This window comes from Phoca vitulina, unplaced genomic scaffold (assembly GCF_004348235.1).
Source record: "Phoca vitulina isolate PV1807 unplaced genomic scaffold, GSC_HSeal_1.0 scaffold15, whole genome shotgun sequence".
Taxonomy (NCBI): domain Eukaryota; kingdom Metazoa; phylum Chordata; class Mammalia; order Carnivora; family Phocidae; genus Phoca; species Phoca vitulina.
Window position 1 is genome coordinate 33088792 of NW_022589718.1, and position 15771 is coordinate 33104562.

At 42.6% G+C, this 15771-nt stretch overlaps 1 protein-coding gene across 3 annotated transcripts in view; it reads left to right on the forward strand.

Moving 5' to 3' along the window:
• ASB5 (ankyrin repeat and SOCS box containing 5) overlaps positions 1-15771 on the forward strand; it is an 80044-nt gene that overhangs the window by 56733 nt on the left and 7540 nt on the right. The window contains exon 1 of one of the 3 annotated variants that reach the window (XM_032413707.1): positions 328-504. The exons of 1 other annotated variant lie outside the window; for it this stretch is intronic. In XM_032413707.1, the coding sequence (XP_032269598.1) occupies positions 468-504 (37 nt within the window). In that variant the 5' untranslated portion in view covers positions 328-467. Of the gene's footprint in view, positions 1-327; positions 505-4378; positions 4620-15771 lie in introns of those variants that run through there. One more of the 3 variants, XM_032413706.1, reaches the window with a different exon arrangement.

Below are 15771 nucleotides of genomic sequence, written 5' to 3' on the forward strand. Positions count from 1 at the left end.
AGCTCATAAAGTATCCCTCACTGTGGTTATTCAGTGCTGTGATCCATGCGGTTTTGTGAGGATCCTGACCGTATATTCTCTGTGATTTCTCAGACCCCTGGGGCCTTTCCTAACCCCTCCGTTCCAACTAAGAGAGGAGCGATCTGGGACCACAAGATGTCACTGTAGGTTTCCCAGCAACCTTCAGAGGAGAAATGAATGACCCTCTGACAAAGGTTCACTGTTAGATAACAATCACTCTGCTTTTCCCCAAGGTCAGGCCTGCCCTCAGACCTCCTCTGCCCTCACTCCCCATCCCTAGGCCAACAGATTTAGGTACCCATGTTTACATAAAATAGAATAAACAGTAAAATGGAGCAACGAGAGTGGGGCTCAGGGATGACGGTCTTGAGCTCCATGTGTGTGGGGCCTGGCAGAGACGCCCACAGCAAGGCGGCCTCCCAGAGCTGAACAATGGCCCGTTCCAGATGCGGCTGTACAAGGGTGGAAATTTGGCACTAGCAGGTACAAGGCAATCTGACGTATCTTGTGATGATTTAAGGTGAAGTTTTTATCTTGCACTTAGTGAGTCATTGGTACTTTAGAGAAAAGAAACTTTTTTTTTTTTAAGGATGGGAATCTTACATTTTTTTAAAAAAATTTTAGAAAACGGAGAGATCACAGACTTTTGCCCTAAGATAAAGCCTGGTGATGGGTATTAAAGAGGACACGTATTGAATGGAGCACTGGGTGTTATACGCAAACAATGAATCATGGAACACTACATCAACAACTAATGATGTCATATATGGTGATTAACATAACATAATAAAATTAAATTAAAGAAAAAATCTGAACATGATCAATGTAGGTATTATTCTAGAAGGCAGTTTATGAACTAGGCTGTTCTTCAGAAAATAAAAATTATCCACGTGTGTTTGATGATATATGGAATTACTGCTTTTGTGTGATTATGGTACTATAGTTACGATTGCAGGGAATCCTCATCTTTTTAGAGGTATATACTGAAATATTTATGGGTCAAATGATATAATGAGGTTTGCTTCAAAATAATCCCAGGAGTGGGGTAGGGAGCGCTGTGGGTGGGTTGAAGATGAACAAGACGAGTTGTGAATTGGTAAATGTTGAACTGGGTGGTGGATAGTGTACATGTTTAGAATATTCCATTGTCATAAGGCGGGGGGGAAACTGCCAACCCGGATCCGAGCTGGAGTCTCTTCATCTTGATCTGTTTCTGAAGATTCAGGTGGTAGCTCAACACGGCCTTTTGGAAGCAATGAGCTCCTAAAGTTTGTGATTGGTTGTGTAAACCAAAAAAAAAAAAAAAGAGTGTACGTTTGTGTCCCACATGTAATTTGAAAACTGTCAGAAGTGGATCCAACTCTCTAGTTTTTCAGAATTTCTTGAAAATGTGTACTCACTCCTAACAGTGCATCGCATAATTACATAGATTTCTTTCTAGCATATCCCTCTTAGATTTCAACTTTCCATTTTGAAATTTCTCAAGTATTAAGATTGCTCTCCTCTAGAAGTGCCTTTAGCTCTTGGATGGTTTCCAGTGTCCTTCTTTGAAACTTTTCCAGCCTTCACAGCACTTTCTCACTGAGGATTGGCAACCAGCCCAAACTTAGGTTCCCGAGTTTTCAGACACATTAGCGTTGATTAAAATGGGAATAGAATGGCCCCGTTTCATTTCCCATATCCTGCCTAAAAGGTGTAAAATTTTATTTTAGCCTTTGTGGGTAGTAATAGTATGTCATCTCTAATCTACAGTGTATTTCAGATGCTTTTTCTGAGACATAATCCTTCAGAGTCCATTATCTTCTATGGAATATCATTTTTATTATTTCCTGGAGTATTTTTTCTAATACTGGTTTGCTCTAAAACTTCTGCCTCCTCACAGGGCCCAGTGATACCCTGCCACTTACCGAATCCACTTTTGCACTGACACAAGGAAAGATGCTAGGTTCTTCTTTATATCCAGATATTTCGTAGTGTGTTCATATTTATACAATCTCAGATATCCAGTATTTGAATGATTTGGTCCCAAACACATTCACTTCACTATGCATTTTTTTAATGAAATCATACAGTTGAGCTACTCCATAGATTTAATATTTTGTTCCTTGTCTTTTCCAGTAAATCAATTGTAACAACATTTTCCTTCAATTTCCTGGAATCATTTTTTAAAATTATTTTGCTTTGGATGCACCTAAAATTTTTGAAAGAAGTAATTGTTATTTCCTGAGTCCACTTGATTATTTATGTGAATTATCTTGTATTCTTCAGGCCAGCACATATCTCACTTAACTAAGTACGTAGTTACGATGAAATCCAATGGCTTTTTTTCTCCCCACTGCACTGGAAATGTATTACCCCCATGGACTACATAAAACCCTCTTGAAGTATTGAAGGATTCTTTGGAGGGGCGCCAGGGTGGCTCAGTTGGTTAAGCGACTGCCTTCGGCTCAGGTCATGATCCTGGAGTCCCGGGATCGAGTCCCACATCGGGCTCCCTGCTCGGCAGGGAGTCTGCTTCTCCCTCTGACCCTCCTCCCTCTCATGCTCTCTGTCTCTCATTCTCTCTCTCGCAAATAAATAAAAAAAATCTTAAAAAAAAAAAAAAATTTGAAGGAATTTGGAATTCCATATTCAAATTACACTTTAACTTTTTTTCTTTTTTTTGAGAGCCCACTATTTAAGAGGTGCAGTGTGGTAGATCCGTGACATCACAGATGTGTGTACTCAGAGTACCCAACCCAGTGGAGGGGACTGTCATAGAAATAATTACAATATCTGGTGTCCAAAATTTTTTAAGAACAAAAATTGTCCCAGTTCTTACAGTGAAGCATCCTAGATTTATCTTACAACCATGAATGGAAAGTAGAAAGCCAAAAAGTCAAAAGCTTAAAATTGAAGTTTTTTTTTTTAAACAAAAATTAGTATTTACTTTTACAGTGTGGCTTGTGTAGATTAGCATACTCCTCCCCGTATGGGAACCACCTGGGGACAAAGAGCATATGGTCACTGACAACTGGACATGGAAATAGAGTGGACTGAATAAGCCCCTCATTGACGACCCTTCGGCCTTTGCTAATGCCTAGGAACGTGCCCCCCGTACGAGCTGCCCCAGCTGAGCTAGTCCAGCTTTCCTGGGAAAGTCTGGCCTCCTTTGTGGCCATAGAATATGCTTACAGCTCACGTGCCACCTCGCCCTTTGTATGTGAGTCATAGAATCCGAATCAAAGAATGTTAGAGCCAGAAGACAGTAATCTTATGCAAGTTCTTCATTTTGCAGAAGAGGACATCTACGTGTCATTAAGCTGCTTGTGCCAAGTCATATAGTTTGTAGGATTAAAGCTTAATTAAAGATAAAGAAAAGATAGTGGTATCCATCAGTGATAATTTTGAGGTAAATACTGGCAATGGAATATGGCAGCAACTCTGAATAAGGTCATGCACGGGAAATAACTTTACTCACAAAATGGTTTTGTTTTTACCCGGTTTGTTATATGAAGGCAATAGGCCAATAATTTTTTTTTTCTGTAAATACCAGTGGAAAATAGAGCCCAAAAATAGTGATAAAAAGGTAAAGACAGAGAATGGAATCCGTGACCATTTCTCATCAAGACAGAGCTGGGTATGTTAATACCGTGTAACCTCACCCCCGGCTCAGTTAATCCTTGGAGACCTACCATGGACCAGTCACTGCTGTCCACTCGGTCATGGCCATCATACCTCGTTCAACTTTACGTGCCAGGCACACATGTGGTTTTTCCTGTCTCTTTGCTCTGCCTTTTAGGGTGAACACTCTCCGTTGTACTTAAATTAACCACTGACGCCCTCTGGCCTAGAAATGACCTCCAGAAGAATCACAATAGTGAGCTGGGCCTATGTAAATAACAGGACTGTGATTTTTTATGGAAGCCAATTCTAAACTTAGATTCTTACCAAACGAACAAGAGCTACCTGCCAGCTGAGGTTAATGCACATTCACTATTTCTTCCCGGGGATGAAGAAGACAGGCTCCCTAGTGACCCATCTCTGAGCTCTCTGGCTGTAACGTTGTCCGCACCGGTTTTCCAGGGGCAATTTTACAAGGGACTGATTTGTACATAATTCAAATCGGCTTTCCAATTTTAAGTATAGAGTTCGTGTCTATTCTGTTTCCGAGTAGGAAATGCAGTTTTACACATTTTTTCCTTTCTGTACCGTGCAAACAGTTAAATACTTCCGGCTGCAGCTGAGTCTCCACTTTAAAAATAGAAAATCCTGCTGCACTTCTGGCCCATCCCCCACCCGCTCCTTCCCAACCGCAAACGCTTCTGAATAGAGCTCAGTGTCCCGGCCCCTCTCCAGTTAAGCACACAGGAATCTTTGTGAAAGTCCGAGGGGGAGGAAAACGTAGCTAGAAATGCAGTCGCTGGTATTTCTTCCGGCTAGAGCATTTTCCCTATGACACCTGGTTGTCGCAGACAGAAACATCAGCCCCGCTATGCCCGCAGACACCGCTGCTGACGGGCACTGCGTAAAGCAGATCCTCACGAAAAGAAGGATAGCGAGTGTAGAAGAATGTTCTTCTGAACGAAAAGCTAGCTGGGGTATTCTGACCAGTCAAGGTTAGTCGGTGTCCTGAAATAAACTATAGTGACCTGTTTTTGGCAAATACTAACTTTAAACTGGGGGTGCTTTCCAGAATGTGGGTTCTGAAACGTAAATGGATGGCGTGGCAAAGGAGTACGCTCTTCTCACTGTTTGGTGTATGGAGAATGCATCTGTGGACTCCTTTTTATGAGCATATGTGAAAGACCGCGGTACAATCTTAGTCTCTGCGTTGTTGACCTTTCCACTTCTTGATTAAAAAATGGGTATTTAGAAAAAAAAAAATGGGAAGGATATACACAACCAAATGGAATGATTGTATTTGGAAAACATCATGTTTTTTTGTGTTTTACAATGTATTTATTGTCCTGGTTAATGTCCCACTCTTATAACTGGCCAAGAAAACACAGCTATTGTTGCTACGATTTCAAATATACATACTATTATATGAAAATGTAGGCAACAGTTCCACAGTTCTTTTCATTTTTAGAAGGCAACTCTTAGTTTGTTTAATAAGTTTATTTTTAAGTATTACGGACTGCTTTCGGATTAACAGCCCCCTAAATACACCACGCGCGCTCTGGGGTTGCAGAGAGACTAGTATACGATAGTTTCGCTGAACATTCAAAAGGACTGAGTTTGCTTCCTGGCTTTATTGGTTATTGATTTTGACTTGAGGCAAAGCATTTAATCTCTGTCTTAGTCTTCTTGGGCCGCCATAAAGTACCAGAGACTGGGTGCTTAAACAATAGAAATTAATTTTGTCACAGTTTTGGAGACCTCAGGTCTAAGATCAAAGCTGCCACATAGGCTTTGGTGAGAGTTCTCTTCCTGGCTTATAGATGGCCACCTTCCCACCGTAGGCTCACATGGTCTTTTCTTGGCACGTGTTTGTAGAGAAAGAGATCTGTCTCTTTCTCTTTTTTAAGTCCACTAACTCTAGGGGCGCCTGGGTGGCTCAGTTGGTTAAGCAACTGCCTTCGGCTCAGGTCATGATCCTGGAGTCCTGGGATCGAGTTCCGCATCGGGCTCCCCGCTCAGCGGGGAGTCTGCTTCTCCCTCTGACCCTCCCCCCTCTCATGCTCTCTCTATCTCATTCTCTCTCTCAAATAAATAAATAAAATCTTTAAAAAAAAAAAAATAAGTCCACCAACTCTATCAGATTAGGGCCCCATCCTCATGGCCTTGCTTAACCTTAATTACCTCCTAAAAGCCGTATCTCCAAATAGAGTCACATTGGGTATTAGGGGTTTAACATAGGAATTTGGTGGCAGACAAAATAATCCTATCTTAGTCTATTTGTGCTGTTATAACAAAATACCACAGACTGGGCAGCTTATAAATAAATGTATTTCTCACAGCTCTGGAGGCTGGAAGCCCAAGATCAAGGTGCCAGCAAGGTCATGCTCTCATGAGGGCCCTCATCCTGGCTCATTGCTGGCACTTTCTCACGGTACCCTCGCGTGGTGGAGGGGCTGGGATCTTGGGAGCCACTTTTATAAGGGCACCGATCCCATTCATGAGGGCTCCACTCACGGCGTAAGCACCTCTCCAAGGCCCCACCTCCTCATATCATCACATCGGGCACTAGGGTTTCAACATATGAATTTTAGGGGGACACAGTTCAGCCCACAGCACTGAATCTCAGTACAATGGAAATAACAGTCAGGGTTCTATTAAGGACATACTTTGGGTCAAACATTTCTAACACAGGTCGATTTAACCCTTATAACAACTAGAAAATGTAGATATTATTGCCCCCATTTTATAGATGAGAAAACAGATTTAGCAATTGAAACTTGCAACCAAGCTGCAATAGCAAATGCTGATAGTCAGATGTCCCGTCCAGATATGCCTTCCTCCACAGCCCATTGTGAACGCTACTCCCCAGCTCCATATGACTTCTCAGACAGAGTTCTTATGAACATGGACTTCACTATAGCCGAGGAAGCAGGAAGAGCCCACTGTGGAGCAGTGGTGAGTGAGACTCTGATTTCAGAGAATCCAAGTTTGCAGCATTGGTCCTGGCAACCCAGGAAGGCCAGAGACGATGCGCTCACTCATACGGAGCTGAGAAGAACACTTCTGAGCTGGCCTCTGCAAGGATGTCAGGGAAAAACCCATCTAGTTTGGTGAGAAAGAATCTGACTCTGAAAATTGTCATGGTCAAAAGAGGACCTTCCAAATTAAATCTGGCCTCAAGCTCCCATCCCTCAGGCTGACTGGGAACTTTATCTTTTTAATAATGTCCCTTCTCCCTTTCCTCCTCTTCAGTTTTGCGCAGAGGTGGGAGCTGAATGCTAGCGCAGTAGGGAGGCGCCTCCGACCTTCAGTCCATCTGCTGGCCAAGCCCATTTATCCCTTGAAACAAATTCAGCAAATCTGTGGCCCCCATGTCAAACTTAAAACATGCAACTTTGTCCTGAAGGTGGGGACACAATGCCTACAGCCCACTTCTTCCTCGGTCCTATCACCTCCCCCCGGGAGGGGTCAAAGCATGGACTTAGGCTCTTGCTGTGCCTCAGGATCAGCATTGAAAACCATCTCTATTGCTCTCTGCCTCTCCCTCCCTCTGTTCCTTTGCCCCTCCTCTCTCACACTTCCCTCCCACCTCTTCATCCTTCTTTCTCTTCGCTGGCTTCTCCTCACCCTACCAACGTACCTTCTCCCAACCAGGGGTCTAACTCTCCACATAAGGGAAGCTATCTTCGAGCCGCTTCTGCTGTCTGGACCTCCTAAGCCCCTGTGAGCAGAGCAGGTAAACCAGCGAGGCAGATCCAACCAATAGATGACTCTGCAACAAAAGAAGGAGAATTGTGGGGCTCCTGGGTGATGCAGTCGGTTGAGGGAGGGACTCTTGGTTTCTGCTCAGGCTGTGATCTCAGGGTCCTGAGATCGAGCCCTGCGTGGGGCTCATGCTCAGAGGGGAGTCCGCTTCTCTGTCCCTCTGCCCCGCGCCCCTGCACTTGCCCTCATGCACTCTCTCTCAAATAAATAAATAAATAAATAAATTCATTAATTAAATAAAATCTTTTAAAAAAAAAGAATGGAGCAGGGGGAAGATGATATGGAAAAAAGAAAAAAAATGGGGAAATATATACAACAGTCCAGTTTAATTGAAGCAAGTGTGTGAAGGCAAGTAATGGAACATAAAAATGGAAGGTCTAATCCACATTGTAGATAATCTTTTATTCTCGGATGACTGTACTCCGTGGCGAGCCATTGAAGTTTTTGGGCGGGAGAGCAACAAGATTCCAGAGGTGTTTTTGGGGCAGCCATGTGCAATTGTGCAAGCTGAGCACGTGCAGCCAGGCTGCTATGGAAATGGATGCCTTTTCTCATTTTCCTAAAGGCACTGTACGGGCTGGCTGGAACTCTAGATGCTTTTGGAAGTTCAGTTCAGTGGCAGTATTCAGAATGGTGGGATAAAGATGGGAGTCAGGAAGACCATTCAGGGAGGGTATAGTCCAAATTGAATTCAAAAGGAAGTAAACCATACTTCATCCATCTTTGTGTATCTCTGGCATCTAGGAGGGTGAAAATTGCCCTCGTAGATCACCATAAGTGTTTAATAAATGAATACATAGTGGATGAATGTGAGGGCCAAGATTCCCGCTTTAAGGAAATACTCTTAGGGCTCAGTGATGGGGAAGGCCAGAGGCTTGGCACAATGTGAGAGCCCATGAATTTAGGAGCAGAGCACCCAAGCTCTAGAGCATCTCTACAACTCATGAGATTTTGAACATTGATTCATCAGACAATGAACATTATTCACGTGCTAGGTCTTGGGGACACACTAATGAACAAAATATACCAAGTCCTACTTTCCAAAATCTTACATTCTAGCAGCAATCAGTGGTCGGGGGAAAAAAAAGGCAGAGTAAAGAGAACAAAGAACAGGGCTAGAAGGACTCTTTCCTATAAGGTGGTCAAGGAAGGGCATGTCCGATAAAGTGGCATGCCGGGGAAGAACAGAAGACAGAGAGAAAGCCATGTGCATCTCTCAGAAAGACGCAGTGCGGGCAGAGTGAACGGAAGTACATCTAATGTGTTTGAGAAGCAAGGAGGCCACCGTGGCTGATGGAAGAGGTCCGAGGTAGAACCTGAGATCAGAGAGGAGCCTGGAGACCCTTGGAGGTCGTGACAAGGACTTTGAATTTTCCTCTGGGTAAGAGAGGAACCCACTGGTTTCTTTCTGACCTAAAAAGGATCTTTTTGGCACCTGTGGTTACAATGGACTGTTGGAAGGGCTCAAGTGGAAACACATAGACCAGTCAGCAGACTTTTGCAACAAGTCAGGTGAGGGTAACGGGTGGCCTGCACTAGGGTAGCGGCTGTGGAGGTTAGGGAGACAGTAGTCAAAGGCTGGACTGCATTTGAATGGTAGTGGCAGGAGACCCACTGAAGTTTGCCTGTGGGGTGTGAGAAATGGAAATGGAGGATTACATGGAGCCCTGGATGGGTGGATGTGCCAGGTGCGGATAGGGAGGAGATCTAAGAGGAGCACAGCATGTGTTCTGTTTTTTCCATGTGAGCTTGAATTGCCTATTTAAATACCCAAGTGGAGAAACTGAAGGGCCAGCTGGCAATTCAAGTCTGAAACTTACAGGCGAGAGCTGGTCTGGAGAAATAAAGTTGGGCTAATCAACATGGGATAATATTTCTATCAATGGGACTAGAAGAGATCCCCCTAAGAGTGAGTGCAGATAGATGCTAGGACTCCACTTGGGATGATGAAGATCCATTGAACGAGAAGTACCCAGGCAATAACTATGACCTCGCAAAGAAGCACACGAAAGAGTCAACACATATGAAGTTTCCTGGAAAATTATCGTGCTTAAATTTAAGACCATACTATTAGTGCCAGGTGACAGAGGGAACGGTATTGTTTAAAGCAAAAGAGAAGCAAAAAGAAATAACTGGTTTTGAGAGAAAGATGATGTGTTTGGTTTCAGAAATGTATCGAGAGGCCAGCAAAATATCTGGGTGTAAATTTTAAAATTGGCAGTAAACTTTGTGGGAGAGGCCAGGGAAGAGCTATAGATTGGAGGGCTATCCATATGGATGAGATCATTGTCCCTAAATTTTGACCATTCCCTATCTACTTATATCTCCTACAGAGATATAGACAAGAGGAAGACGATGAGCTAAAACCTCATAATCTCAAATAATTAAGTTGTTCTACCTCCTGTTTGGAAGAGGTAATCAAAAGCTCATGGGGCAGGTACATGGAAATAATTGTCTAAAATGGAATTTCGATTGTGTTGTCATGTTTCTCCGATGCGTTTGGTACTATGCTAAGTACTCCACGTTCACTATAACCCTGTGATGTACATAGACTTATCCTTCCCTTCATGGCTGAGAAAACTGATGTTCAAGAGGTTAAATCACTACCAAGTTCACACAACTAGTATCTGTGCTGGAATTTGAACTCAGATCCATCTGAAGACTTCCAGCGTGCTCTGTCCACAGTCCCAGGGACCAGTGACAGTTAATTGGGATGACTGAGTAGTCTCTTCCAAGAGCAGCACTGTTACCTGAAGAGGGTCTTAAAATCTCTTTCTCTCTTGATTTTGGATATTCGTGGATATCATAGGGGAATCCATTGTCTTCACTTTGTTGGAAATTTTGTCTTTTTTTTTTAGATCAACCCCAGCACTTTTTTCACTTACCTATTGTTTTTTTCTGTTGGGGGCCAGACACTATCTTCTTAGGAGATAATGAAGGGATCCTAGACCGTGAACAAGAGATCAATTAGAGTAAGTCCCATATCCATGCAACTCGCCATTTATACCTGAAGTTCCCTAGGCACAGCTGGTGGTTTCAAATCTGGACTAGATTTTTGTAAGGAAACTTCCAGAAAGGCAACAGGAATGGAAAGAAAGGGCAGTCTCAAGCTTGGAAGGGACTGGTTTTAACAGCATGTTACTTCCCTCCTTGTCAAGCCTGCCCTCATGGGTCTGTGTGGCTCTGTTAATGTGGTTAAACAGAAAAATACACAGTCAAGGTCAGTAAATGCCTGGTGATTTTTAATTATTTTGCAAACCTGTGCATAGGGATGGGCCAGATGTTGAGCCTGAAGCTTATCTGCATTTTGGGATCTTCTTTAAGCAAAAGAACATGAAATTACAGAGTCTTAGAAAGTGTCTGTGCAATGGAGGGGTCCTGAACTTGAGTTTCATTGGCTTCATGGTAAATCCATCGCCATTAGGAAGAACATTGTTGATTTAATGCTTTATGGCAAAGGGAGCTATAAAATGCATTAACATTTGGTACTGATTCCTATATGAAGATGCCATTGCTTCCCACCTCTCTTTATAATTTCCTGTCTGAGATAAGTGTCCTGACTTTCCTCTTTTGGGACCGAGGAAAGTGGGTGTGACCCAAACTCAACCCTCTGCACCACTTTGAGGTTAGCTCTGGAGGGAGTCTACTGCCTACTTCTGTGCTTGGGACTAAGAAGGAGAGCCAGGAAAAGACTTTCTAAAAAATAAATTGGTTTCATCATAGCTCTGCGCAGAGCTGTAATTGTAATACTCTGATTTTATTGCAAGGCACATAGTGTAAGGAAAACTATGTTAGGATAAGCAATTTGTCAAAGAGGAACAATCAATAAGGAAAGGCAATTTTGAAAATAAATCAGATTTTCACAAGCTGTATTTGCTTTTGGAGGTGAAAGGTCATGTTACAAGGAGCTTAAAGCTCCTTAAGATGGCCGAATGGAACTAGCAAATGACAAGCGACTTTTTTTTTTAATGCTGATTAAAACCAAAAGATATGAGTCGGATTTACCTCAACAGTGGCTGGCTTGAAGTGCCATGGGGAGATGGTGATTTAGGTATGGTATAGACACTTACCAAACTGCGTATTAGCTAAGAAAGTGACTGTTTTTACTCTAGCAATGTGTTGTTTACAGAACGGGGCAGGCGCGTTCCCTGTAAATTATATACCAGATGTCTGGGGACTGGTGGTGTTTCTAAATATAGTCAAGTCAGCTCTTGTGCAGCCACAGCGAGACCTTCCTAGTAGGCATTCGATTAGCATGGGGAAAGTTACAGGTGTTTCGCAAAACAGTTGTCACTGTGAATAGCTTATCCTCAAGAGTTAAACTGGACATTTAAAAAAATCTGAGCTACCCCGTTAAAGTTTGACAAGATTGTAAATTTACTGAACTGCTATCTCTGAAGATATGTATAATTTTGCTTGGTTTTGAGAAAGCTTATAAATCTTTCTAATATAAAACATATCCATATTGAAAGGTAAGAGATTTTATATTGAACACATTTGAATAGAAATTTGCAGTTGCCGAACTTCAGATTTTGAAGGGAAGGAATAGGGCGGGGTGAAGACTCAGTTCAAAACAGGAGCTAGAATTTGATCTAGTATCCTTTGATTCTCACCTGTTACTGGATTAATTTCAGAGAATCTTCTACGGCCTTACAAGGAAGCCAGTGAGGTGGGGTTGCTTGGGAGTTAAGTGAGCAGAGTTCAAACAAACAAAAAGCCTTTTGCGTTGAGTCCAGGCATGTACTATTGGTCACTCCTTCAATAGATGGACATATCTTTATTTCCTGTAGCTTACTTGGGAAAGAAAAACACAGCAGCAGATGTTGATTGTTGGCTTAAATGCATTTATAAGTCACTCAGCTGCTTTATTTAGTTTAATTAAACTGATAGCAGTGAAAATCATTTTAGTCAATAGCTGCTGCTATTTATGGCTTGAGTTTCTCTAGTTTTGGAGAAAAAAGAGGGTTCCATAAGATTCATATTAAAATCTCTCCTATTTACCAGTTTGCTTAGCAAAGATACTAGGTTATTATCTATTGTGCATTTATAAAGCAGGCACTTCACCAGCTTATTTCCAGTACCCCCCTCAGTCCTGTCTAATTGTCGGTGCTTGTCCCATTTTTCGGGGAAAATTTAGGTGACTTCCTGGAAGCCACTGTCCTAAACTGGGACGCAGATAGATCCTGGCCTGCCTGGCTCCTCAGTCTTTCCCCTCCTGAGCTGCTGAGCTCCAGCCCCATAAACTCTTCCCTTCAGTCTCCTGCCCCTCACCCCTCCCCCCCGCCCCGTTCTTGAAGGAATGACAGACAGCAGGGGTCCCATGCACGTGTGCTGAGCTGAGTTCATCCCAGGAAACAACAGGGCAGTGCACTCTCATACCCTTTGTCCCTGCCTGATGGGCCAAGGGATTCCTCATCCAACATTGCCAATTTCCAGTGGTTTTGTCACAGACACCCCCACAAGGGGGTTTCCTGCTGATTACTGTGACATTTAACTCCTCTGTCTTGCCATTGGGGGTCATGTTAATAGAAATAACAGCAAATACACATTGCCTTCAGCCTTTTTTCTTCCCATCGTCATAGGCCTAAGGCTTGGTGATGAAGAAAATGTCAGTGGGTCAGAAAGCTGTGGGACAGTGGGACAAGAAGCTGCAGGACACTCTGAGAGGAAACGTGGTGGCTGGGGTATGGGCCACTACATTGAAATACATTTCTTTATTTTGTTCCTTCTGTGGTCTGTTTTCTAAATGACCCTTTTCCTTTTCTTTTTTTCCTTTCTTTGTGAAGCAAGCAATGCTGAAATTGTTCAGGAGTCTAATATAATATTTTTGATGGGCAAACACATTTGTATGCAGAAGAGTTCCCATTGGCTGCAAATACTGTTAGCTTTGCTGCCCCTTAAAGGTCTTCATAAATATACCAGATAGAAATAAGCCCAAAATGGATCCAAAAGACCATTTCTCTAAGCTTTTCCCAATCCCAACATCTGGTCAATTGCCCTTTAGCTAGTGGCAATGAAAGAACAGGCAGCAATCATGATTTGGCATCAAGTGATTCAACATCTATCTTTTAGAGATAAATGAAGGTAATGAAATTTATCAAGTCGTTATACAAGAGGGAAAACATGATCATTACAAATACTACAAATGATTATTTAAATTCATATATTTAAGCATTGGTTAGTTTAACTTTATTAATTTACTACTGCTCTGCTGAGTAAGCTGAACTTATGTGATCTCTTTAGAAAGTTAATATTATAATTTTCTTATTTAAGTATTAACAATAAAATCGATACTATATTCGAAGTCCTCCAGAGTTTCACTTTGCAGTCAAGTTGTTTAATGATAAAACAAACAGATGTGTATGATTTTTAAAGCATCAAATTTCATCTTAGAAGCTGAAATTGAAACATGGTTGTTCCCCCAAATAACATTACTTAGGATGTTTTGCACTTTCTTTAGTAAGAAATCATGTTCCACTTTCTTAAGAATTATTGCTTTGTCACCGAATGTGATCTTATCAACAAATGTTTACTCTTGTGCATTATTTCAATTCTCTTTTTACTATATAATAGGAGTGTCACATACTGGAAGGAAAGAATACCCCAGAGCCAATAACAGTAGCTCTTCTTTCAGTGGAGAGCTCAAAGAATTGGATGTCTGGCTTGCTAATCCTTTCGAATAAGCAAGAAATCATGGTGGATGGACAGGAAAACTGCAGTGTCATAACTAGGAGAACCAACTCTAGTTAGATTATGTGACTCTCCTTAAATGATTTCGCTCCTTTTGGCTCTCCTTCCTCAGCTTTAGAATAGAACCAACAACTGTATACTTGAGTGTGGGTGAGAAGGAAATGAGAGAATGCTCAGCGCGCCTGCGCGGTTGTCGTGCACGTAGTCATCGCTATTTGGCCCACCTACTGGTACAGTAAGGAGAAGAGAAGGTCTGGCCCCTGCCCTTAGGATTTGTAGCTTCCACAACATCCCATGATATCACTGGATATTAAAAAAATACATGGATGATTGGCAGTTGACTTCTTCCCTCTCCACCAGGTTCCCTTGGGCGTTTCATTAATCCTGTGATATGTGTGTGACCCACAGTTTATTCAGTGAAATCGCTTGGATCTCCCTTAAGGTGTTTTGGCAAAGTTCTTCTGTAAGACCACAGTGTAGAAGCCTAGGTCTACGTGTAGGCTTTTTCAAAGGTATGAAAACACAGGAGCAATGAAGTGGTTTCTAAAGTACGACTCCTTACCATGTTTCCACTAATTTTCCTGACCTATTTAAGAAGTTTTAGACATACTTTTCATAAAATTTATGTTTCTAACAGCTAAGTGACTTTATTGAAATTGCACTCGGACTGATTAGCAGGGTTTTTAAAAATTATCTTTATTTATTGCGTCTCAGGGATCCAAAACAGGAGGAAGAGGTAGAAGATAAGAAGACAGATACTAGCAAACATAATCCCATTACGTCGGGAAGATTTTCTCCCTAGTCAGCCTTACTTCAGTGTATCAGCCATTGATACCCTTTAAATTAATGTTTTTCTGATTTGCATAGTTTGCATGTTTAATCACATTAAAAACCTCCAACATGATCTCTCAAGTCCATTATATAGAATCAACTGTGCTGATCCTGTTTGAATTACAAGAAAATCACTGTGCACCCACCCAGTATCATATAAAACCTCCAGGGCAGACCACAGGGGGAGAGAAGGAAAGGGGGGGGTTCCACATGGGAGGGCACTATTTTTCAAATGGGAGGGGTGCAAAAGGCATGTAAGGAGGGGGAACTTGGGGGACATGGCAGGTCAGTGCCTTTTTCATCAGGGCATGGGGTTGAGGGGACAGTACCATCATCCACTGGCCACTGGTACATGGAGAATCAGTGAGCCCTGAGTGAGCCCTTAGCACTTTTCAAGACCGTTTCCAACGCCGACAACAGTCTGCTCCTCCCAACCTGTGACACCCCTTTTTAGGGCCCGCCCGGCTTGTTCCACAGTTCAGGACTTAGGGAACAGCTACTCAGTCTCCTTTGGCAACCTGCTGCAGCCCCCTTATACCCTAGGGCAAACTGTAAGGGCGGGGCAGTCTGGGGGTGCAGAGAGAAGAGGGGACAAGCAGGGCGGGCATGGAATGTAGAGAGTGGGTGTTCCAGCTGCTAGCCCTGCTAAAAGTGCCCTGAAAGAGTGAAACACATATTTTTGTGGCATATCAAGCGACTTTAATCCTTCCCTTCTTTGGAGGATAGTTCAAAAGGTCCAGGAGTTCTGGGATAGGTCAGTTCCAGAACATGCGTTATAACCCTCTGTGTTTGGAAACTGCCAGTCTGGATCCTTTAGACAAGAATCAGATTTCCTGGTAATGTGGTACAGGTATCTTGATC